This window comes from Thalassophryne amazonica, chromosome 14 (assembly GCF_902500255.1).
Source record: "Thalassophryne amazonica chromosome 14, fThaAma1.1, whole genome shotgun sequence".
NCBI classification, from domain to species: Eukaryota; Metazoa; Chordata; class Actinopteri; order Batrachoidiformes; family Batrachoididae; genus Thalassophryne; species Thalassophryne amazonica.
In genome coordinates, this window is record NC_047116.1 from 92,529,158 (window position 1) to 92,552,543 (window position 23,386).

General features: G+C 42.3%; 1 protein-coding gene across 1 annotated transcript in view; it reads left to right on the forward strand.

Moving 5' to 3' along the window:
- The first annotated feature begins 1,432 nt into the window (after window positions 1–1,432).
- The window catches only part of LOC117524326 (aspartate--tRNA ligase, cytoplasmic-like), a 72,258-nt gene continuing 50,304 nt past the window's right edge, over window positions 1,433–23,386 (forward strand). Inside the window, exons 1-8 of the mRNA XM_034186087.1 lie at window positions 1,433–1,486; window positions 1,568–1,627; window positions 3,114–3,136; window positions 6,884–6,989; window positions 10,277–10,306; window positions 10,646–10,703; window positions 17,219–17,311; window positions 22,527–22,629. Coding sequence (XP_034041978.1) covers window positions 1,433–1,486; window positions 1,568–1,627; window positions 3,114–3,136; window positions 6,884–6,989; window positions 10,277–10,306; window positions 10,646–10,703; window positions 17,219–17,311; window positions 22,527–22,629 — 527 coding nt within the window. The remainder of the gene's footprint in view (window positions 1,487–1,567; window positions 1,628–3,113; window positions 3,137–6,883; window positions 6,990–10,276; window positions 10,307–10,645; window positions 10,704–17,218; window positions 17,312–22,526; window positions 22,630–23,386) is intronic.

Sequence of the window (23,386 nt, forward strand, 5' to 3'; positions counted from 1 at the left end):
GTTAGTTTACAAATAAGTAGAAAAGTTTTGCTTGTTTATATTATATAAACGTATCATGAACTTGTTAAACTGAAAGGAAAACAAATATTTGCAATTAAAGGTAAAAGCTACTGGAAAAAAGTCAAATTTTAGTAACTCTGGCTGTGCTAGTTTTCCCTGGTATGTGGGATTTTGATTGAAGGGGGGCTTTGATTGATGAGGAGGGGTTGCAGGAACAAGGCGCTCAGCAACTTCACGGAGCAATGGTGGATGACGGCTGCACTCATGATGACCTGCTGCACATTTTCACACTTTGTCCACACACACATTCTGTCACCAGAAAACCTCTCACTTCTTTCCCTCCTGAGTCCATTTAAATAGTAGTGTACCAGGGTCCTGAACAAGTGGAACAACAGATAATTTGAATGGTTTAATTCTTGTTTTGCCCAAAACCTTCCATTGTGCTGAAATTATGCATTGTTTGAATAAAAAAGTGAACTTGCCTGAAATGCACTTGCACTTTGCTCTTTGGACTATAGATTGCCAAGACAGGGTCCAAGGTATAATATATGCTGTGTTTTCCATAAAATATACCGTATCCCTGCATTGGAGTGCCCAGTGCCGAGCATCACTCCACCCCCTTTTTTGAAGAAAGTTGGTTAAATGCTGACCTGAAATTAAAATGATTATTTTAATTAAAGTTGATTAAATGCCCTAATGTGACCCCACACACATTTAAAAAAACAAAAACATATTTTAAAGTTTTTTTCTCATCTCTTCCATGTCTGACTCGTGATGACGTCCTCAATGTGCAGTGGTAGTACAGTCGAAGTTTATGCTGAACTGTGCCTGAGTTTGTAATGATTCTTGTGCAAGAAAACAAAGAGTTCTAGGACAGACAGGCTTTGTGAAGGTTAACACGGAATCTGCTGTGACTGTTTATGCTGACGATGTCAGAAAGCAGCTTAATGTCGACTGAACGTCCACTGGTAAGCTACGAACAAGTACAGAACAAACACCATCAGGAAAGTTCTCTGTCTGATGTCATTCAAAGTTTTGAGGATGTACATAACTTTCCCATGGAGTCTGGCTCTATGGAAAGTGAAAATGTGTTCCTTGTCATCAACATGACAAGGAATATATTTAATAAGGGAGAAGAGGACAAAAAGACAGACCCACATAGGTGAATTATTTGTGGTTTATTTTGATGAAATCGACATTTTATTGAAATGGCCGCTCCAATGAAAGCAATGCTGGCCATGTTCATGCAATCGGATCCACCCCCCTTCTTTGGGCAGGATTTGGCATTTCGCATGGAACACCTCAGGCACTCTGATGCACAAATACTATAATTACTTTTCTCAGCATAACTTATTGATCTGTTTACAGCAAGATCAAAGCTAAGAAACTAAGAAAAAAAAATTGAAAGTGCCAGATGATATTTGATTGCAAGATGGGTTTTGGTGGGGGTGGGGGGGCTTTGGTCTCTATTTTCATTTTATCAGAGGTAAACCACATGATTTCAGTTTTTTTTTTTTTTTTTTTTTTTTTTTTTTTAGCTTACTGTAACATTTTTGTTTGTCTTCAGGAAGGCAGAGCCACCGTCAGCCAGGACACCAGGCTGGACAACCGCGTGATTGATCTCAGGGTAAGTTTTTTTTGTTGCTGCTGTTGTTTTTGTTCTTTTTTTCTGAGGAAAAACAGGGCCTAAAACTCAAATTCATGGAACCAAAACTAGAAATATGAAACATTTGAAGCTACACATTTCCATTTATTCACTCCCAGCAGCAATTTGATTTAAAGATTTGAAATGTCATAAAACCACAGTTAAAATAAATTATGATGTGGTGGATTAATCTGAGGTTTTATTGAGTCATGAATACTTTCCAGAATTTAGATGTCTAAATTTGAGGCAAACTGCTGTTTATGATAGACATCACTACGTTTCCATCCCAGATTTGACTGTTTTTGGGCCAAAACAATCATGAATGACACTGACCACAACTGTCAACTGTGACACCACAAATGCTGAGCACAGTCAGTGTTTTCTTTAATACACAGAGCTGTGAAAACTCAGCGGATCTGAGGAATTCCGCAGATTTCATCATGGGGGCGGGGGGGCGGTGTATTAGTGTTGTACTCTGTAATCGTGATCGTCACTGAGTTTATAAAATACCTATCGCAAAGGGTACTGTTACAACATCGTGCAAGTTTTATAAGTGGGCGACTGACGCTATCATGGTGATATGAACCAACATCTCTGAGGAATGTTTCCAACACCTTGTTGAATCAATGCCATATATATATATATATATATATATATATATATTCTCCCCCCCCCCCCCCCCCCAAAAAAAATAAAAAATGTTGCTTTCTTGTTAATGTTAAGTTTCCACTGAATCAGTGCTTGCATAAAGGTCTGGTGAGGGGTATACACCACAACAAGGTGCTCCGTAACAGGTTGCAAAACCAACAAAACACCAGTGAAAAGCCATTAAATGGTTCAGACTATAAAATGAGGTATTTATTTATTACCATAAATAATACTTAGAAAATATCTGTCACTGTATATTTACGAGACGTACAGTCAGGTACATAAGTATATGGAAAGATACACTTCCTCTTCTTGCTCCCATTAGGGCTCACCACAGCCACATCATCCATCTCCAGCTCACAGCGTCCTCTGCATCTTCTTCTGTCACCCCATCCACCTGCATGTCCTCTCTCACTACATCCATAAACCTCCTCTTAGGTCTCCCTCTTCTTCTCCTGCCTGGTGGCCCCCTACACGTCTCCAAACCATCTCAAGGTCGCCTTTCTGACTTTGTCACCAATCCATCTGATTCTTATCATAGCATCTTCAGCACTGTTGCCTCCACAGACACTCCACAGTGCTAGTCTCACTGCTGTCAGCTATTGCACTTGCCAACACTCCAAAAAAAAAATCAAAAATCACTCCTGCCACTCTTCTCCATCTGTTCCCTACTGTTTGTGCTCTTTTTCACCCCTCTATCACACAACAGTTACCTTCATTCATCCCCTCTACTCCTTGCAACCTCACTACTTCATGATCTATTTCACTAACACACATGTACTTTCTTGCTTTTATGGTCTTTCATTCCCCTTTTCTCCAGAGCATATCTCCAGGTTCATTCCGGTCTGTTTTCTACTCTCACTACAGATCACAATATCACCTGCAAACATCACAATCCACGGAGGCCCCTGTCTAATCTCATCCATCAACCTGTCATCACCATTTAATACATAAGTGTTCAGACCTTGTCTTTAGTTTAATTCCACTTCCACCTTGAAAGTATTTATTTATCTTACTGCACATCTCACTGCTGTCACACAGTCCTTGTGCATATCATTCATCACTCTTGCATACCACTTCAGACTTTCTCATTCAATACCGCAATTCTTCTCTAAACTTTCTTGAAATCCACAAACACACAATGCAACTCCTTCTGGCCTTCTCTATACTTCTCCATCAGAACTCTGAGAGCAAATATTGCATCGTAGTGCTTTTTCTTAGTCTGAAAGCACATTGCTGCTCACAGAGCTTCATCTGTTTCTTAGGGCTCCTTCCACTATTCTTTTCCCTAATTGTGTGCTGTGGCTGGTCAACCTTATGTCTCTGCCATGACTGCAGCTCTGGACATCACCCTTAAAGGCTTGGTTACACATAGACGGTTTTGTCGGCGAGTAGTACGTAGACCGAAGTTCGCTGTAGTTCTGGCTGTTTTGCTGTGGAAAGGGGCGGAGCGCGCACAGCGGGGCTCCTCCTCGCTTTTTCCCCCAAAAAACTCTGTCATAATTGTGTTTAGAAACCAGTCACCATTTGTTTATACATCTGTGTAGTTAATTAATAAAATATTCTCTACAGACGATTCGCACGCACGTAAAAAAAAAAAAGAAAAAAAGAAACTCCGCTCCTGCTGCTGCTGTTTGCAGTGGGGCTCCTCCTCGCTCTTTCCCCCAAAAACTCTGTCATAATTGTGTTTAGAAGCCAGTCACCATTTGCTTTATTATACAGCTGTGTAGCTAATAAGCAAAAAATCTCCAGGACGATTCGCACGCACGTAAAACAAAATAAACTCTGCTCCACGGTGCTGTGGTGCTGCTGCTCGCTCCAAAACTCTGTCATGATTGTAAAATAAAGGACAAAGAGACATAAGTCCTGCTCACAGGCTACTACCAGATACAGGACATGTTCACATCTTCAAACTCCAGACCTCCACGTCACTACATATTCAGTCCCTGATTGGTCAGCGGCGCAACGAAAACTGCGACACTACAGGAAGTGGCAGGATGAAACAGAGATAAAAAAGTATCAAACGCCATTGTTCGCGTTGTCGCTATCGTCACGGGAGGTCTCCGGGAGCGCTCCTGGAATTATTCGACATGTTGAATAATTTTTTGACGATTCCCGGTAAAGCCGGAACTAAGCCACGCCCCCTAGTGCCGGCGTTAACAACGGCGTGTGATCCTTAAGACAGCCAAAAACTCTTCCAGGACGCTTCTGGGAGCTCTTACCGCCGGCACTAGGAAACGTGACTTCATTCCGGCTTTACTGGGAATCGTCGAAAAAATGATTCAACATGTCGAATAATTCCAGCAGCGCTCCCGGAGAATTCGCGTGATGACGGAGACAACGCGAACAACGGCGTTTGATACTTTTTAATCACCGTTCATTTTCATCCTGCCCCTTCCTGTCGTGCCACAGTTTACACCGCTGTAATTGGCGGCCGGCGTTGTATCCCTAACCAACGGCGTGTAAAACGGCGATAGAGCCCACACCGGCGACCTCAAAGGCTTTTTAACCGGCGACAGAGGCAGACAAAACAGCGGACAGTATGTCGTTCTAAACGCCACCTCCCGGTTAACGGCGTTCCAAACGGCCGATAGGCGGCGGCCAGTATAAAAACGGTGAACTTGCGTCATCCCACCTGAAGAAACTGTTGGCACGAAAGTTATCTAATGGGCAGTTATGGGCCTCTGTATTATAGATGTGTTTTTTAATAAAGACATTGACTGATAAAGACACTGAGGCTCTGTTGTGCGATCAGAGATTGGCATTTGCTCCACTGAAGCCACTGTCAACAGATACAGATTCTTTATTGTCATTGTAACAAAGTACAACGAAAAGGTAAGGTGCAAGCCTTTCAGTGCAAATACAAACCTGAGTAAACCATGCAGACTTGAAAGGTCTGGAGAAGAAAAGAAAAATAAACATAAAATTGAACCGAGTGAAAGAGGTATGTCCAGAGCACATATTTAAAAAAGAAAAAATATATAGAACATCATAGCAAAAAGAGATTGCAGAAAAAAAAAAATGAAAAGTATGTACAACATTGCAGATATTTCAGTGGCTTTCAGTGCACATAAACAGATGCACTCCTTTCAAGTGTGGCATGTGACCTGGCTATTTGGTTCCAGTGGCATTCAAAGCTAAAAGCAGTTGGGTAGAAACTGTTTTTCAATCTATTTGTACTTCTTTTAATGGCCCTGTGCCATCTGACTGATGGGCTCAAGCAGAGCGTGGCCAGGGTGGAATGAGTCCTTTAGGATGGTGTTGGCTCTCCTGAGACAGTCAGAACCATGAAGGTCCCCCAATGTGGGTAGAGGGCACCCAATGATCTTCTCTGCCATTTTGGTATTCGGCAATGGCACAAACATGCCTTCCATTCTGATCTTTCACGATGGAAGCCCTAGACATGCACTGCTCCTGCATAATAATAATAACAATACCAATTTATTTGTTATATTTCAAATCCATATATACCAAGTGCTTCCCAAAATATGATTCTCCATTCTCGTTGATAATAAAGGAAATGTTGACCGAAGAAAACAGCTGTCACAGAGGAGAACTGAGTTTGGTGAGACTTTGTCTCATTTAACTTGTCATTAGAGATTACTGATCTCTACTAGTTATATAATTTATGGTACATGCTGTGATATTCACACCTGATGCCACATAGCACATTTTTTTGGTGGGCAAGTAACAGTAAGAATTATGTCTATGGCTGTGAAAGTCATTGATTGTGAAACTAGAAAACTGAGGTTCTGGAAATGATATAGTTAGGAGACCAGTCACAGCCAGTGCGGTGGTCTCAGTCATCTCGATGTGTAGTTAAAATTTTTCAGAGGTGCACGTCCGGCTTCTGAGAGGGCCTTGGAGGGGTTTCACAACAACACATAGGGCTCTGCATGGCTATGGAGTTGCATAATTTGGGCATTGCTTGTCCAGTGGACAATTTAAAAATAAAAAAGAATTGAACGGTACTTAAAGGCAGGCCTTGTCATGCGCTGTATAGTTTAAATTCATGTGTTGCACTTTCCTGATTTTTGTTAGATTTATTTTTTTCCTTTGTGTGTTATGTTGTGCCCCAGTTGTTGCATGTAGGTCGCAGTACTTTGTGTTTGGTTGGCTGTCCTGTTGGAGCCTCTATACGCAAATGTAAAATGCTTATCAACTGTGACATTGTGTTGCACTATGTAGTGTGGCAGCAGCATTTAGCAAATAAAAGCTGCCTTTAATTCAGATAAGGCTAAACACTTTCTGAACATCTGTATTCTTAAGAGGGTCTGCTGAGTTGATTGTCTTAGGGAAGACTTTCACTTGGACGTAATGTTTGTCTAACTGATGATGCTCTCTGACGTCCCTGCTTTTATCACTCTTTGAGCTGCCATTCCTCTCATCGTACAGACTACAGCTGCTTTGTGGCATAAGGAAAGCAAACAAACAAACAATGAGATTAAAGGCAGTACAGGCTTCAAATCCTGAGGTGCCGATATGTCAACATTAATTTTCCCAGACGGGCAATGACTTCCTCCGGGATGGAGAAGAAATAGAAGCTGGAAGTTGGTTGATATGTTTTTTGTGTGCTTTTTCCTGCTGCAGGGTGACTGAGGAGGAGGAGCAGCAGGTCCAGTCAAAGAAGGCTCCTGAAAAAACAGCAGAAGGAAGCAGAGAAGCTGCAAAGAGGCTGAGAAAACAGGCCAAACTAGTCAGTTGTTTTTGGTTTGTTTCACATCCGCTGCCCTCTTTTACAGCTGGTGGGGCTGTGACGTCTGTTATCTGGGCCACCATGAGTCCAGGAGGGTTGGTGGGCCTTCTGGGGAGCAAGAAAGACCATTGTGTTAGGTTCCTGTTGTTTCTGGCTTTGTTTATGTCCACCCGAACAAAGTGCTTTTTTCCTTCAACGTACTTTCAGCCTCTTGCATGCAATCGGTTTCACAGGAAATGATTAAAATCAATCTTTAGGGTCTTCATTTCTGGTGGGAAAATGGTTTTATATTTCACCAGCACATCTGTGCAGAGTTTGCCATTCAGGTTTCTCTTAGTGTTTTTGTAACCTCCATTGGAATACAAGTGACCCAAATTGGCAATTGCAAACTATGTTCACGGCCATTTTGGGTAAGGTGGTGGGGCGGGTTATGGAAATTGTGCTGTCTTAACCATTGTCCACAAATCTTACAAGGGCAACTCCTAAATGGCTTTATGGATTTCAAACAATTGTCACACACCCATGTGAAGATGTAATTAAGTGAAAATAATTCATACAAGAACAACATTTAAACATTTATTATTGGTCCATGGTTCTGTATCCAGCTTATATAATGACCTTTCAAAGGCCGGTATTTGGGCACCTCTGTGTTTTAAGGAAAAACACAATAACATAGTAATTAAAGCTCTATGGCCCTTCAGATTCACAAAACTAACAAAATTTAGTTTCTCCTGAAATCCAAGCATAATAACAACACTTTACTCTTGTAACATGTTTGCGAAATTACAGCTCATTTGTGTGAGACTTTGAGACTCCCTGTGACCTGACACGCTTGCTTGATGTCCGTTCCTGGGGCATGCTTGCTAACATCCATAAAATCACTTCACAGGTGTTATCTGGTTTCAAAACAGCGCTTATAGATTTAGAAGTGTTTATTTCTCCGTGAACCTTTACAAAATATATGAGAAACATATTAGATTTCAACAGAAATAAGCTGTTTCGGAGTGTTTTCCACCATCTTGGTTTATTTTGTTCAAGTGAGCAACCAGCTGAGGTCGCACTGTCTTTCTTTACTCCGTAGTGTCCTTCAGGAAGCTCGGGGGGAAGCCCCCATGTGATCTGACATGCTATCAAATGTAGTTCATGGAGTCTGATTGCTTGAATTTCTACCCATCAGGGGTCAACTTTCTAAATTATTTCCAGACAGCAGTAATTTTAATCATATTGGCAGTATCATATCATAAATCCCTTATTTAAATGCCAAGGACTAAAATTATACTAGTGCCAAAGAAATTTTTTATGACTTAAATCTTAAAAAAAAAACCAGCAACAACAAAAAACAAAACAAATGCTGTACACATTTAAATGAGAAAGAACTGTCCCAACTCCTCACTTGGGAGGGAGGAGGAGTAATAGGAAGACAGGGGACGGGAGGGAGAGGAACAGTAGTAGCCAGTAAGCCAGTAGCAAGCAGTATTTCTGGTATTTATATTTGTATTTACATTTTGCAAATTGCTTTTTACTTTTACTTTTGGTACGCTGTGTGCGTCCCTCTGTTAAATAAAAGACGTGCAGAAGAGGTTACAATTTGCCAAAGAACACATCAACTGGCCTAAAGAGAAATGGAGGAATATTTTGTGGACTGATGAGAGTAAAATTGTTCTTGTTGGGTCCAAGGGCCACAGACAGTTTGTGAGACGACCCCCAATCTCTGAATTCAAGCCACAGTTCACAGTGAAGACAGTGAAGCATGGTGGTGCAGGCATCATGATATGGGCATGTTTCTCCTACTATGGTGTTGGGCCTATATATCGCATACCAGGTATCATGGATCAGTTTGGATATGTCAGAATACTTGAAGAGGTCATGTTGCCTTATGCTGAAGAGGACATGCCCTTGAAATGGGTGTTTCAACAAGACAATGACCCCAAGCACACTAGTAAACCAGCAAAATCTTGGTTCCAAACCAACAAAATTAATGCCTCGCAGATGTGAAGAAATCATGACAAACTGTGGTTATACAACTAAATACTAGTTTAGTGATTCACAGGATTGCTAAAAAAAGCAGTTTGAACATAATAGTTTTGAGTTTGTAGTGTCAACAGCAGATGCTACTATTATTGTGAACACCCCCTTTTTCTACTTTTTTTTACTAATAGCCCAATTTCATAGCCTTAAAAGTGTGCATATCATGAATGCTTGGTCTTGTTGGATTTGTGAGAATCTACTGAATCTACTGGTACCTTGTTTCCCATGTAACAATAAGAAATATACTCAAAATATGGATTAATCTTTTTAGTCACATAGCACTACTATTATTCTGAACAGTACTGTAGATGAAGGTTTTCTTTAAAAGAACATGCAAAGTTTCAGGTGCAATTTGCCAGAAACTGTTTTACAATCCTTCTCTACTCTATTCCAACATGAAGCTGTGAATGTGGATGCAGCAGGGAAATCTTGTACCACTCCCAGTTTCTTCTCTCACATCCACAGAAGCTAATATTCTTTCAGAGCTGTCATTCATCTTTTTAGTCACATAGCACTACTATTATTCTGAACACTACTGTATATTCGGTATGGTCAGCATTATTTTACCGTAGGAGCTGCCACTGTTTCATACGTGGTTTATTTGCTGAACGTATCGGAGAGCTGTGTGTGGTATGCATAGCCTGGAAGCTGACAGAGATCTTTATGTGCGAGTCTCTTGTGAGCATTTTATACATGGTCACTTCACTCCTCGGTTGTTGGTGTGTTGTTCAGTGCTTTACGCCTCTCTTCCATTGATTCTAAGCTGCTGTAACATCCATCATGTGGTTCCATTATCATATCAAAGATGGGCAATTCCAGTACACTCCACCGCCACCAGCCATTTCCACACAGCTTATCAGTTTGCATTGGAAAATGGAATTGTGTCTCGGCCACTGCTCATCTGTCACAGCGCAGGGAGTCCTTTGCTTAGAAGTCAATGTAGAGATAAAGAATATGTGTCTACTTACGGTGTCTCTGTTACAAAGCAATATCTTCCAGTGTCATTACTTATTGTGCGTGATGTGTTAGAGTCATGTGTACAAGAGCTGAGGCTCAGCCCCAGGATGAAAGCTTTGATTTATTAATTTTGTTCAGATCCCTCATGGCAACCGATCCAAACAGAATTTACATGGGTGGTAAAGCACAACATTGTCGGTATGGTGTTGAATTGTCTTTAACTTTAATTGTGAGTTACATATATTGCTACTTCTTTGCTGTTTGTGGTATGTTTGAAGCTTCTTTCCCTTTTTGTGTTTCAGGCAGCTGAGGAACAAAGCACAAACGAAGATGTAAGTGTCCTCAAAGAATTACTCCACTCATCCATTCACATGCAGCTGCTTGCCTTTCTGCTTTCACACCTTTCCAGCGGTTTGTGTGTAATGCCTTCCTGTTGAATTATATTTTGCTGTCTTAGGTTTGACAATTTTTTCTTGAGCTCCCGATAAGCCTCATCATCTGCTTTTATCTCAGATGTCGTAGACAGACTGACGCTTGTGAAATGAGAGTGGAAGCGTTACCTTTGAGAACAGGGTGCAGTGTGTGTGTGTGTGAGAGCCAAAAACGGTGTGATGTTTGTTTAGTAATCAGATAAAGTGACTGATCTTGATGTGATGTCTTTGTTTTTTCAGGACTTTGCTAAGGACCGATATGGTGTGTCTGCTATGGTTCAGTCCCAACAAAAATCAGGTTAGTATGACAGTTGATCCATTAATCAGCACTCCTGATCTAACGGCTCACTCAAAACTCACAAGTCTTGAAAAACAGAAAACAATAACAACAAATACATTTTTTTATATAACCCTAACCTGAAATAGTTACATAGGACAAAAATTATAACAAATAAAATGATCTGTCGCTGTATATTTAAAGAGTTCACATCTTTATCTTTGATGTAAGGCTCTAATATTATTTCTCAAAACCCGATACGATACATACGTCCAATACACGATAAATATCGCAAAATTGATACATATACGAGGTCTGTTAGAAAAGTATCCGACATTATTATTTTTTTTCAAAAACCATATGGATTTGATTCATATGTTTTTACGTCAACCAAGCTTGAACCTTCGTGTGCATGCGTGAGTTTTTCCACGCCTGTCGGTTGCATCATTCGTCTGTGAGCACGCCTTGTGGGAGGAGTGATCCAGCCCCCTCGTCGGATTTTCATTGTCAGGAAATGGCGGAATGATTTGGGCTTTTTTTCCATCAGAATTTTTTCAGAAACTGTTAGAGACAAGCAGCTGGAAACCATTCGAAAAATTTATCTGGCTTTCGGTGAAAATTTTACCGGCTTCACAGGGAATAAGGAGTGTTACTACAGCTTTAAGGACGCCCCACAATGGCGCACGGCGCGCCGCTCTCCGAGCCGCCATCGAGAGGCAGAAAACACCACATCATTTCTAAACGGATGGCTGTGTGGAGCTGGGACCGTCGTGAGCAATTTTTCTGGTTATCACAAAAGCTGGACATCAGCCATTTTCCGGCAGATTTCACTTTTAACAAGAGATTTTGTCATGGAAAGCCGCGCGGAGGCTTCGCGCGTCAGGACCGATTCGCTGATCGAGCGAGACAAAGGAACACCTCCGTTTCGGAGTGCCAGGGGACATGCCCAGCTCTCCACAATTCTCTTGTAATCACTGGGCTGGTAAGCATTGAAAGCCGAGATAGGCATGTCCCAACTTGTCCAAATCCATATGGTTTTTGAAAAAATAATAAGGTTGGATACTTTTCTAATAGACCTCGTATGTGCTTAATACTGCTTATGCATTTATAAATTATAGGGTATAGCTTGTGTAACCCAGCTTTTTAATACTTTAGGTACACTTCTTAATGTGTGTTGTGTTTGTATTTTCTTTTGTGGATTTTCATCTTTTCTTGGCCCTTATCCCAAATTGACATCACAGCCTACGTTTTTATGATAAGATTACTAACCCCGAGTCATCATTTTCATATTTATGGCTTCTCCAACCCTAAAAAGTTAACTGTTTTTTTTTTTTGTTTTTTTTTACTCGTTGTGGGGTGTGCCACTCTGTTTTTAAGCTGCTGCTGTTTTAGCTGCGCTAACACAGCCAGAGGATGCTCACAAGTCTTGAAAGAAAAGCAAAGTGTAAATATGCTTGTAAAACTCACTGCCGATGTGCTGCTCTTGTTTGTTGCATTGCCACCACGCTGAGACACAGCAAGAAGTGGGAACTGTTTTTTCAACTCTCTGCTGCTGCAGAAACAGCAGATTCATGGCTCACCACATCCAGTGCTGATACATCAAATGTCTTACACAGGTACTTTGATAATATTGTGATCCGATATGGACCCCTACTCTGAAGTAAGGCAAAAGTGAGACATTCTGTAGTGTTTTATTGTAAAACATGAAAAAAAGTTATACCTCCACAAACAAAAATTTGTGTGTTTTTTGTGTGTGTCGGGGGTGGGGAGAGAGAGATAGGAATCTCTGGTCTGTCCACCTGTCCAGGAATATATTAAGCACAAGTCCTCCGGAACCAATGTGTGGCTTTCAATGAAACTGTGCATGATCGTAGCACGCCATATGAAGACATGCATGGAGAAACGTAATTCTGGTCTGATGTCTTTAAGGGAAGATATTTCATGCATCATACTGTATGGTATTCATATGAGTGCAACTCTGCCCAAACTGGTTTTTGGAATTCAGTGAAAGTTCAGAGAATGCCAGCAGACTGCATAAAGAAAAATATTTCAGGTCTGACATCGTCAAGGGGAGATTCTAGGACTTTTGTTGTTGTTTGCCTATTACATGTACAGCAGTTGACCAGTTTGTTAATTCAGTTATCAATATATAATACGTGCAGTGCAGCAGGGTGGCCAAGCAGTTGGTGCGCAAGCTATGAGTATGTTAGAGAAGGAGGGTGTCTTTTTGTGAGCTTGCTGACTCTTTTATTGTTGACACAGACATCATATGTGGTTTTATGGAATGCATTGTAATAATAATTGGCTTTTGAAATCACATAATTGGTGAAGTTGAGAGCTGTGCTGAGTTAAGAGGTTTGACTTAATTGTAGTCTAAATAAACCTGTGTGTAGATGGTTCAGTTGGTGTTGATATAACATTTGGTCAAGGTCTGCTATGAAGACAAGATAACACAAAAGAAAATTCTGTAAAAAGGGAAATTTTAAAGTATAAATGGAATTTTTTTTATCTGAGTAGCTCTTGTTTCTGTTCTGGTCATTGAACCGTGGGTCCAGCTCTTAAGGGTATTGGAGGGGTCTTGGGGGTATGACCAACCAGTTTATATGTGTTTTGTTGACTTGAAAAAGAAGTATGACCGGGTCCTTTGGGGTATCCAGTGGGGGGGGGGTTGCTGCAGGTGTATGGGGTACCGGATTTGCTACAACGTGCGATCTGGTCTCTATATGACCAAAGTAGAGTCTGTCCGTATTCTTACATACATTAGACCTAATTCCAGGGGGAGTTGGACTCCCCCAGGGCTGCCCCTTGTCACCAATCCTGTTTGTAATGTTCATGGTCAGGATTTCAAGGCGCAATTAGGGACTGGGGTTGTCCAGTTCGATGACCTCAGAGTTCCATCTCTGCTTTTTGCAGATGATGTGATTCTGTTGGCTTCATCAGGCGGTGACCTCCGATGTGCACTGAGCTGGTTTGAGGCAGAGTGTGAAGTGGCTGGGATGAGAATCAGCACCTCCAAACAGGAGACCATAGTCCTATGTTGGAAAATGGTGAATTTTCCCCTCTGGGTCAGGGGAGAGTTACTGAGAGTATTAGGGTCTTGTTCACGAGTGGGGGTAAGTTGGAGCAGGAAATTGATAGACAAACTGGGTATCCATAGGGTATCTAGGCTTACACTCTTGGACAGGGTGAGAAGCTCTGTTATCCGTGAGGGATTCTGAGTAGAGCCGCTACTTCTTCACATCGAAAAAAAGCCAGTTGAGATGGTTTAGTCATCTGATGAGGAGGCTCCCTCATTGTCTCCCTCAGGAGGTCTTCCAGACACGTCCAACTGGGAGGAAGCCCCAGGGAAGACCCAGGACACGGAGAGATTATATTTCCCGTCTGGCTTGGAATGCCTTGGGATCCTCTGGGAAGAGTTACAGGACTTGGCTGAGGATAGAGAAGTGTGGAATGAGCTGCTCGCTCTGCTGCCACTGCGACCCAGACTCAGATAAGCGGCTGAAAATTAATGAATGAATAGCTCTTGGAATTCCCTTAAAACAGTTGTTTAGAAAGAAGAGACCATGACAGCTCTGAAAGAATATTGGCTTCTGTGGATGTGAGAGAAGAAACTGGGAGTGGTGCAACATTTCCCTGCTGCATCCACATTCACAGCTTCATGTTGGAATAGAGTAGAGAAGGATTGTAAAACAGTTTCTGGCAAATTGCACCTGAAACTTTGCATGTTCTTTTAAAGAAAACCTTCATCTACAGTACTGTTCAGAATAATAGTAATGCTATGTGACTAAAAAGCTTAATCCAGGTTTTGAGTATATTTCTTATTGTTACATGGGAAACAAGGTACCAGTAGATTCAGTAGATTCTCACAAATCCAACAAGACCAAGCATTCATGATATGCACACTCTTAAGGCTATGAAATTGGGCTATTAGTAAACAAAAAAAAAAGTAGAAAAGGGGTGTTCACAATAATAGTAGCATCTGCTGTTGACACTACAAACTCAAAACTATTATGTTCAAACTGCTTTTTTAGCAATCCTGTGAATCACTAAACTAGTATTTAGTTGTGTAACCACAGTTTCTCATGATTTCTTCACATCTGAGAGGCATTAATTTTGTTGGTTTTGAACCAAGATTTTGCTCGTTTACTAGTGTTCTTGGGGTCATTGTCTTGTTGAAACACCCATTTCAGGGGCATATCCTCTTCAGCATAAGGCAACATGACCTCTTCAAGTATTTTGACATATCCAAACTGATCCATGATACCTGGTATGCAATATATAGGCCCAACACCATAGTAGGAGAAACATGCCCATATCATGATGCTTGCACCACCATGCTTCACTGTCTTCACTGTGAACTGTGGCTTGAATTCAGATTTTGGGGGTCATCTCACAAACTGTCTGTGGCCCTTGGACCCAACAAGAACAATTTTACTCTCATCAGTCCACAAAATATTCCTCCATTTCTCTTTAGGCCAGTTGATGTGTTTCTTTTGGCAAATTGTAACCTCTTCTGCACGTCTTTTATTTAACAGAGGGACTTTGCGGGGGATTCTTGCAAATAAATTAGCTTCACACAGGCGTCTTCTAACTGTCACAGCACTTACAGGTAACTCCAGACTGTCTTTGATCATCCTGGAGCTGATCAATGGGTGAGCCTTGTCATTCTGGTTATTCTTCTATCCATTTTGATGATTGTTTTCCATTTTCTTCCATGCGTCTCTGGTTTTTTGTCCATTTTAAAGCATTGCAGATCATTGTAGATGAACAGCCTATAATTTTTTGCAGCTGCGTATAAGTTTTCCCCTCCCCAATCAACGTTTTAATCAAACTACGCTGTTTTTCTGAACAGTGTCTTGAACGTCCCATTTTCCTTAGGCTTTCAAAGAGAAAAGCATGTTCAACAGGTGCTGGCTTCATCCTTAAATAGGGGACACCTGATTCACACCTGTTTATTCAACAAAATTGGTGAACTCGCTGACTGAATGCCACACTACTATTATTGTGAACACCCCCTTTTCTACTTTTTTTTACTAATAGCCCTATTTCATAGCCTTAAGAGTGTGAATATCATGAATGCTTGGTCTTGTTGGATTTGTGAGAATCTACTGAATCTACTGGTACCTTGTTTCTCATGTAACAATAAGAAATATACTCAAAACCTGGATCAATCTTTTAGTCACATAGCACTACTATTATTATGAATACTACTTTATAACACTTCACCATGAAGTTGTATAATTGGTGATGCAATAGACAAAAATTGTGCTGTGGACAGGTGAGGGCTTCCTGCATGAACCTGGGTCCAGCAGTCCATGTCCATTAGATGATTGATTTTGTCCAAACTGTGTCAAATGACATCCAGTATGTTGTTCAATGCACATTTAGTTGTCCAACTTGCTTATTGTTGGAAAATAAAGGTCTTAAGAAAGTAAAAGTCGTAGCTTTTTTCTGGTGGTGGAACTTGGAAATTGGAGGTTAACAACGGAGGGGAGCTCAGTGTAGTACATGTGCACACCACAGCCTGTGCTGTTGTCTGTTAGAGCTAATAGACAACAGCACAGGCATGTAGTGTGTACTGCACCCCAAACCACCTCTGCAACTCAGGCCAGACACTAAAGCACACACAATCTCATAAAAATGAACTGGACTTAGGGGCTCCGGTGTGTGGGCGCAGTATGGAGTGTCTGTTGTGAGTACACACTTAATACTCAGTCAAGACAGTCTGAGATGTCTTTTTAATCACTGATATTCTTCATTCTGATCCAAAATCTCCTGCAAAGCTTTAGTCTGGCTGTTAAAAGCCTCACAGATAAGTTGATTACAACTGATTAACACCGTAGAAAAAGGGTTTTGGTGTTCCTGTTTATCTGCGTTTCAGCAGCACCAGTGATAATTGCAGTGACTAATGGCGTGTGATAACTCCCCAGTGAACGTGGCAGAGGCAGCAGGCAGGCCTGTCGAGCTCGTCCATCTGTCTGGATGCTCTTTCAGCTCCAGTGGCAGCAAACAAAGTGGGGCCCTCTCACCTGTCAGGCTCAGCCTTGGGGATGGGGGCAGGAGGAGGAGGATGAGGGCTTTCATGTGGGTTGAGGAAGAGTTGTGAGCCAAGAGGGCGGCTCTGCTTTCTCTCGCGCAGCCTCTGTGTCTGCGTCATCTGCTGTCTGATAATAAGGTTAATACTTGCCTCTGAGTGACACGGATGAAACTGGAGTCAGTTTGTCATAAAGTTTGAGGAGAGTAGAACCATTAGACCGCAGAGACAGTCAGCACTGCTCCTCCTGTATCTTATTTATTTATTGTCATGTGAGCACATGTTGTTTTATGCATGGATCGACACATGCACATGCAAGCTTATTCAAATTTCTTTCAGAGTGCTGAAAAACCTGCAAGGCTGCAAAGTTCTTTGCACAATGGCTTGAAAAAGGTAGATAAATCCTTTGAAGTGATACAAAAATTCCTTACTATATTTTGTGTGTGTGTGTGTGTGTGTGTGTGTGTGTGTGTGTGTGTGTGTGTGTGTGTGTGTGAGACAGACAGGGTGTTGGTGCACATCTGCGACCTGACTCCTGAGAAAGCGGACCAGATGATCTGGCTGCGTGCCAGAGTGCACACAAGCAGAGCCAAAGGTGAGGTCACCCTTTGTCTTTTTTCATCGTTTTGAGTTAGACTGACTTCATCTTTGTGTTAAAACCACAAACGGCTAAGAGTAGACAACCTCTGGGCTAATCCCATAGTGTGTACTGAAGTCAGATGTTCGAAATGTCGATATTTGGTTGATCTCATCTTTCTCTTCAAGATAAAGCCGCAAGTCCACTAGTTCTTGACTTAATCCTCCTCCGATTCCTATGACCTAAAAGAATGACATCACTCCCTTTGGGTTGAACAAAATTTCTCCAATGAAAAATGCAACTGTGCTCAACATTGATAACATCATTTAAATCTAGTGAGTACAATAAAATCTTTGTTTTGTCACTTGCTTCAGTTCAGGTTTGCCAGTGTCTAATCCATCTCATCCTGTACCCAGCATTTTATGTTACTTTGAATACCAGCATGTGCTACTAGTCCACCAAACAAAAGGCAATTTTTTTTTCAATCCTACTTAAGGTGGCCAAACGATACGTACAGTGTACCATGGCCTATACAGAATGTATAATAACCATCACAGGGTGTCAGCAGTTGCCAGGTAAGAGTCAACGAAGAATTACTATCAGAAAATACGAGGTCTGTTAGAAAAGTATCGGACCTTTTTATTTTTTGCAAAAACCATATGGATTTCAATCACGTGTGATTGCATCAGCCAAGCTTGAACCTTCGTGCGCATGCGTGAGTTTTTTCACGCCTGTTGGTTGCGTCATTCGCCTGTGAGCAGGCTTTGTGTGAGCAGTGGTCCACCCCTCTCGTCAGATTTTTATTGCAAATAAATGTTTGAACGATTTGGAGCTTTGCTGCATCAATTTTTTCCAGAAACTGTGAGAGACCTCCAGGTGGACACCGTTCGGAAAATTCAGATGGCTTTCAGGGACCATTTTATGGGGATTACACAGATTAAGGAGTGCTGCAGCCGGTTTAAAGACCGCCCACAGCGTCTGAGAGCGTGGCGCGCTCCGAGCGCCGATCGACAGGCTGACACCCCGCTGAAACAACCAGATCATTTCCAACGTGAAGGCTTTGTTGATCCGGGACGTCGTCTGACTTCCACAAAAAAGGCATAAGGTGTGGACATCAGCACTTTTTCGGCACATTCCACTGTTACAGGAGTTTTTTTCATGGAAAAAGAAGCGGACGGATATGCCACTGTGCCGCTCATGGCGCGGGACAAAACCACCTCTGTGTTGGTCTCACAGGACAGCTTTGAGATGGATTTCAGACGGCTGTCGTGGCTTTTTAGTCGTGTGACTATCCGAGAAATTGTGCATGAGCTGGACATGCCCAACATGTCCTGTGAGGCTTCATCACGGCATTGCTTTGCGCCATTCGGCTCCGCCGCGACGCGCGGAATTCCTCAGCATGTCTGTCTCAATGTGCTGAAAAAGTGCTGAAGTCCACGTCTTCCGCAATTCCTGTGCTAGTCAGAGGACGTCCCGGATAAAACACAGCGTCCAGTTTAGAAATGAACGGCACATTCCACTGTTACAGGAGTTTTTGTCATGGAAAGAGGAGCGGAGGAATTCCGCGCGGCGCGGCGGAGCCGCATGGCGCAAAGCAACGCCATGATGAAGCCTCACAGGACATGTTGGGGCATGTCCAGCTCATGCACAATTTCTCGGATAGTCACACGACAGCCGTCTGAAATCCATCTCAAAGCCGTCCTGTGAGACCAACACGGAGGTGGTTTTGTCCCGCGCCATGAGCGGCACGGTGGCGCATCCGTCCGCTTCTTTTTCTATGAAAAAAACTCCTGTAACAGTGGAATGTGCCGAAAAAGTGCTGATGTCCACGCCTTATGCCTTTTTTGTGGAAGTCAGACGACGTCCCGGATCAACAAAGCCTTCACGTTGGAAATGATCTGGTTGTTTCAGCGGGGTGTCAGCCTGTCGATCGGCGCTTGGAGTGCGCCGCGCTCTCAGACGCTGTGGGCGGTCTTTAAACCGGGTGGAGCACTCCTTAATCTGTGTAATCCCCATAAAATGGTCCCTGAAAGCCATCTGAATTTTCCGAATGGTGTCCACCTGGAGGTCTCTCACAGTTTCTGGAAAAAATTGATGCAGCAAAGCTCCAAATCGTTCAGACATTTATTCGCAATAAAAATCCGACGAGAGGGGTGGACCATTGCTCACACAAAGCCTGCTCACAGGCGAATGACGCAACTGACAGGTGTGAAAAAACTCACGCATGCACACGAAGGTTCAAGCTTGGCTGATGCAATCACACGTGATTCAAATCCATATGGTTTTTGCAAAAAATAAAAAGGTCTGATACTTTTCTAACAGATCTTGTATATGGCATTATTTGTCTGATCATAAGGATTCCAAAAAGGTACAATTTTGACGATCTATGACTGAATTCTCTTGGGTAAAGACATAAAAAATATGACAAAGTTGTATATTTCAGTTTTTGCAAGGCTCGGAAGTTAAAGTTGCTCCAATTTTGGTAAAAAGTGGTTGTCATCCAGAACCCAAGGCTTTTCTATGGTGTTGTGGATGCGGTGAAGCGTAGTACCGGGGCATGTTCTCAGGCTTGATTTGAAATTATGTATCTCTGAGGCAATAGTATTGCAATCTCAGGATTTATTTCCTGGTGTCTTGCTGCCCTATCAGAAAGGTGCACTCAAACAAGCAGGTGTCATTGTCAGCTGACCACTAATTTGCCCTTTTGGTTCAGTGTGTTCTGGCACTGCATGCTGCTAAGACGATAGGCTTTTTCACAGTGAATGTGGGACCACTCACACAGTTATGTAAACTTTGGTGTTTTCCAGTATCTTTATGACTTTATCTTCTAAGTTTTGCTCAGGGGTTTTTATCTTAGATCGTCACTTTGAAAAGAAGCTGCAGGCAGGAAATGCTGCATGCTTTGTACATCTGCAACGGTATAGAAGCTGCTCCGAGTAATACTGTTACTCTGGTTCATGCTATAAGAAGAGAAGTCACCAACCTTTTCCTGTCAGCTAAAAACAGTAAAGAGCCATTCCATAGAGTGTGGTATTGTCTGTATAAATACCTTGAACAATTGGACAAAAAGGGAAGGATCTTTGGTCTGTGACTCAGTGTCACTGCCACAAAATGAGCGGTGGTTTTTACCACAACCATGACTTTATGCAGAACAGGTGGCTCAGTGTGTAAGGAGTTCAGCTACCAATACATAGACCTGAAGGTTTGATACCTGGCAGCACGGTGGATTAGTGGTTAGCACTGTTGCCTCACAGCAAGAAGGTCATGGGATTGATTCCCACCTGTGGCCTTTCTTTGTGGAGTTTGTTCTCCTCGTGTTTGCGTGGGTTTCCTCCGGGTGCTCTGGTTTCCTCCCACATTTAAAGACATGCAGGTTAGATGAACTGGAAACTTTATAATTGTCCAGGTCTCCCTTGCAAAAGAGGTCTAGATCTCAATGGGACAAACCTGGTTAAATAAAGGTTAAATTAAAAATTAAATACCTGTCTGTATCCATGGAAGACATTCCATCTCCATGACTCATATCCCCATCACACATAGCCAGAATGAAGCCAAATGGCATCAGAATGACAGCTCGGTCCACATCCAAAAGGTGTCCAGCTGCAGTTCGAAAATGTTCTGACAATGAAGAGTCCACACAGTTGGTCCCAATCAGCCGGTGATGCACATGTTCAAAACCCCCTGGGCAGATTTAATTTCTTGTTATAATTGTTCAGACGAGCTGCGCTCTGATGCGATCCGCTGACGTCACCACTCTCTTTGTTCACTTCTTTACTCCACTTGATGAGCTGCACATCGCGTTGGGGATTACATTGCGCCAAGTAGCATACTTTAACAGCTGCACACAAGAAGGAAAGAACACACAACTGTTTTACCAATCCAAGACAATGTAAACATGACAAATAATGACCTTTTTAGACAGCTCAAAATGCTTTCTGCAGCTTGTTAGGCGCACGCGTGCGTGAATGGCTGAAGCTGGAGTGGTCCTGTGTGATTCAGGAAGTGATTACAGCTGTTTTCAACGGCCAGTTTGCAGAGAAAATTTTTAATCCGTCACAAAATAATTATTTTATATGCACAGCGTCCAGCGCAGAGCATGTGACAGCTGGTAGAACAAAGAATGGCGTCCAGCTGGGAACACAGCGGGTGGGATCATCACGACGGCGTGCATTCTATTACGTGAGTCAAAGGAATGCTCATGTCAGGGGGCCTTAAGTCAGCTCTCCTCTGCCCTGCTGATTCCCACAGTCAGATGTGCGTTCAAGTTTATGGGGCGTGGCTTTGGATGGAGCACTGACGGGGTAGGAGGGAGGGGGTGGAACCTAGAGGAGGTGCTACTTTAAAATTTTCCTAGCTCTCTTGCTACCTCTCCAGGACTACCAACTCTAGCTTTATGTGCACAGGTAGAAGCAGTACATGGTAGATAGGACCTTTACTCAGTGAAGCCGGGATTACCCACCTGGAGCAGCAGTGGGTGTTGTCTGAGACACAGTGCAGAAGCTGGAAAGTAAAAAAAAAAAAAAAAGTGTATTTGTATTGAATTCTGTGCAGGTGGGATTTTTGCAACCAACCACCCAATCTGGAAATAAAACGTTACCATGCATCAGATGTTGCCAGCTGAACTCCACCGCAGCAGTAGACTGCTGTGACATAACCGATTTGAATATGTGGTCAGCTTTCTGTCTTCCAGGTGCTTCCAGATATACGAGTGTGCTTCCTCATTTCTGCCATGCTGAAAATCCATTTTTCTAATCTGCTAAAGCTGCTCTTAATGATGATCATGCAGCCTTTCCTTCCAGAGAACTTCAGTGTCAAGTGTCACTTCCATCTGATCATATCTTTATTGTTTCTGCTCTCAATAAGGATTTCCTTGTGAGCAGAACAACATCCTGATTTATTTAGGATGTGCCGGTGGGATTGTAGTACAGCTCTCATGTCTCCAGTCCAAGATCAAAGGGTCGGGGCAATCTGACTGTTAAAGCCCAAATATTTGCTTTCTTCTCCATTCATTCATCTTCAAAGTGAAGCCTTCGTTCACATGTGTTTAACACTTCACCTGTGCAGTACAAGGACAAGCTTTAAGGACAGCAAAATGTCCTCATCCCAAATCACAGGCAGCCTTATTGGATAAATAAGCCTGCTTGTTTTTTTTTTATTATGTCAAACCAGTTAGCTTAGATAAGCATGCCTGAAAGTTTCCTGTTAACAGCTATGTTCTGTCAATTGTTTTCAGGGAAGCAGTGTTTCTTGGTCCTGCGTCAACAGCAGTTCAGCGTGCAGGCACTGGTCGCGGTGGGAGACTGTGCCAGCAAACAGATGGTCAAGTTTGCTGCAAAGTGAGTACCGACATGACATTTCCTGTCTGAGAGGGGCAAACAATGGTGGGAAAGTCCTCAGCCCTGATTGGCCTCTGGTCCATTTTCACACATTCTGTGAGGGAGGGAGCCCTGGAATCGATAATTTTTCACTTGACAACAAAAGCTGGTTTTTAACAGGGTGGGATACAGCAGTGTTTTAATAGAGCCTTTCCTGTTGAGATGACAGATAAGCTAGCTGGAGGGGGGGCAAATAGTAGAGGAAGAAATACTTAAGACCCAGGGGTCATTAGTCATGCTATGAGGTAAATGGTGGTTACTGATTGTCTATTTATGAACATAAGCACCAACAAATAGGCACTTTACTGTGAAATGGGGGTTGATCATAACTGTGCTTTTTGTGGACAAGTTCTCAAGGGCCTCATTCATGAAAAGTTTGTAAATTACATCAACATCCACAGCCTTCACTTCAGGACAAGTCACAGTGCTAGCTGGAACACAAAATCTGTCCACCAACCTCAGTCTCTCCCTCTCTCTCTCCTCCCAATTTAACAGATATTTTCCATAGATTCGATTGGTGTTTCCAGTTCTCCAGTAGGAACAGCCTATTAAAGGTCCTGCCACAAGGTCAAGGGATTGAAGATTTTAGACCAGGCCACTGCCAAATTATATATACATACCAGTGTATGGCACCATAAATAAATAAATAAATAAATAGACTTGCTCTTGTGCTTTGGATCATTGGCTTGATGCATTTATCACATTTGTGTGGAAATTC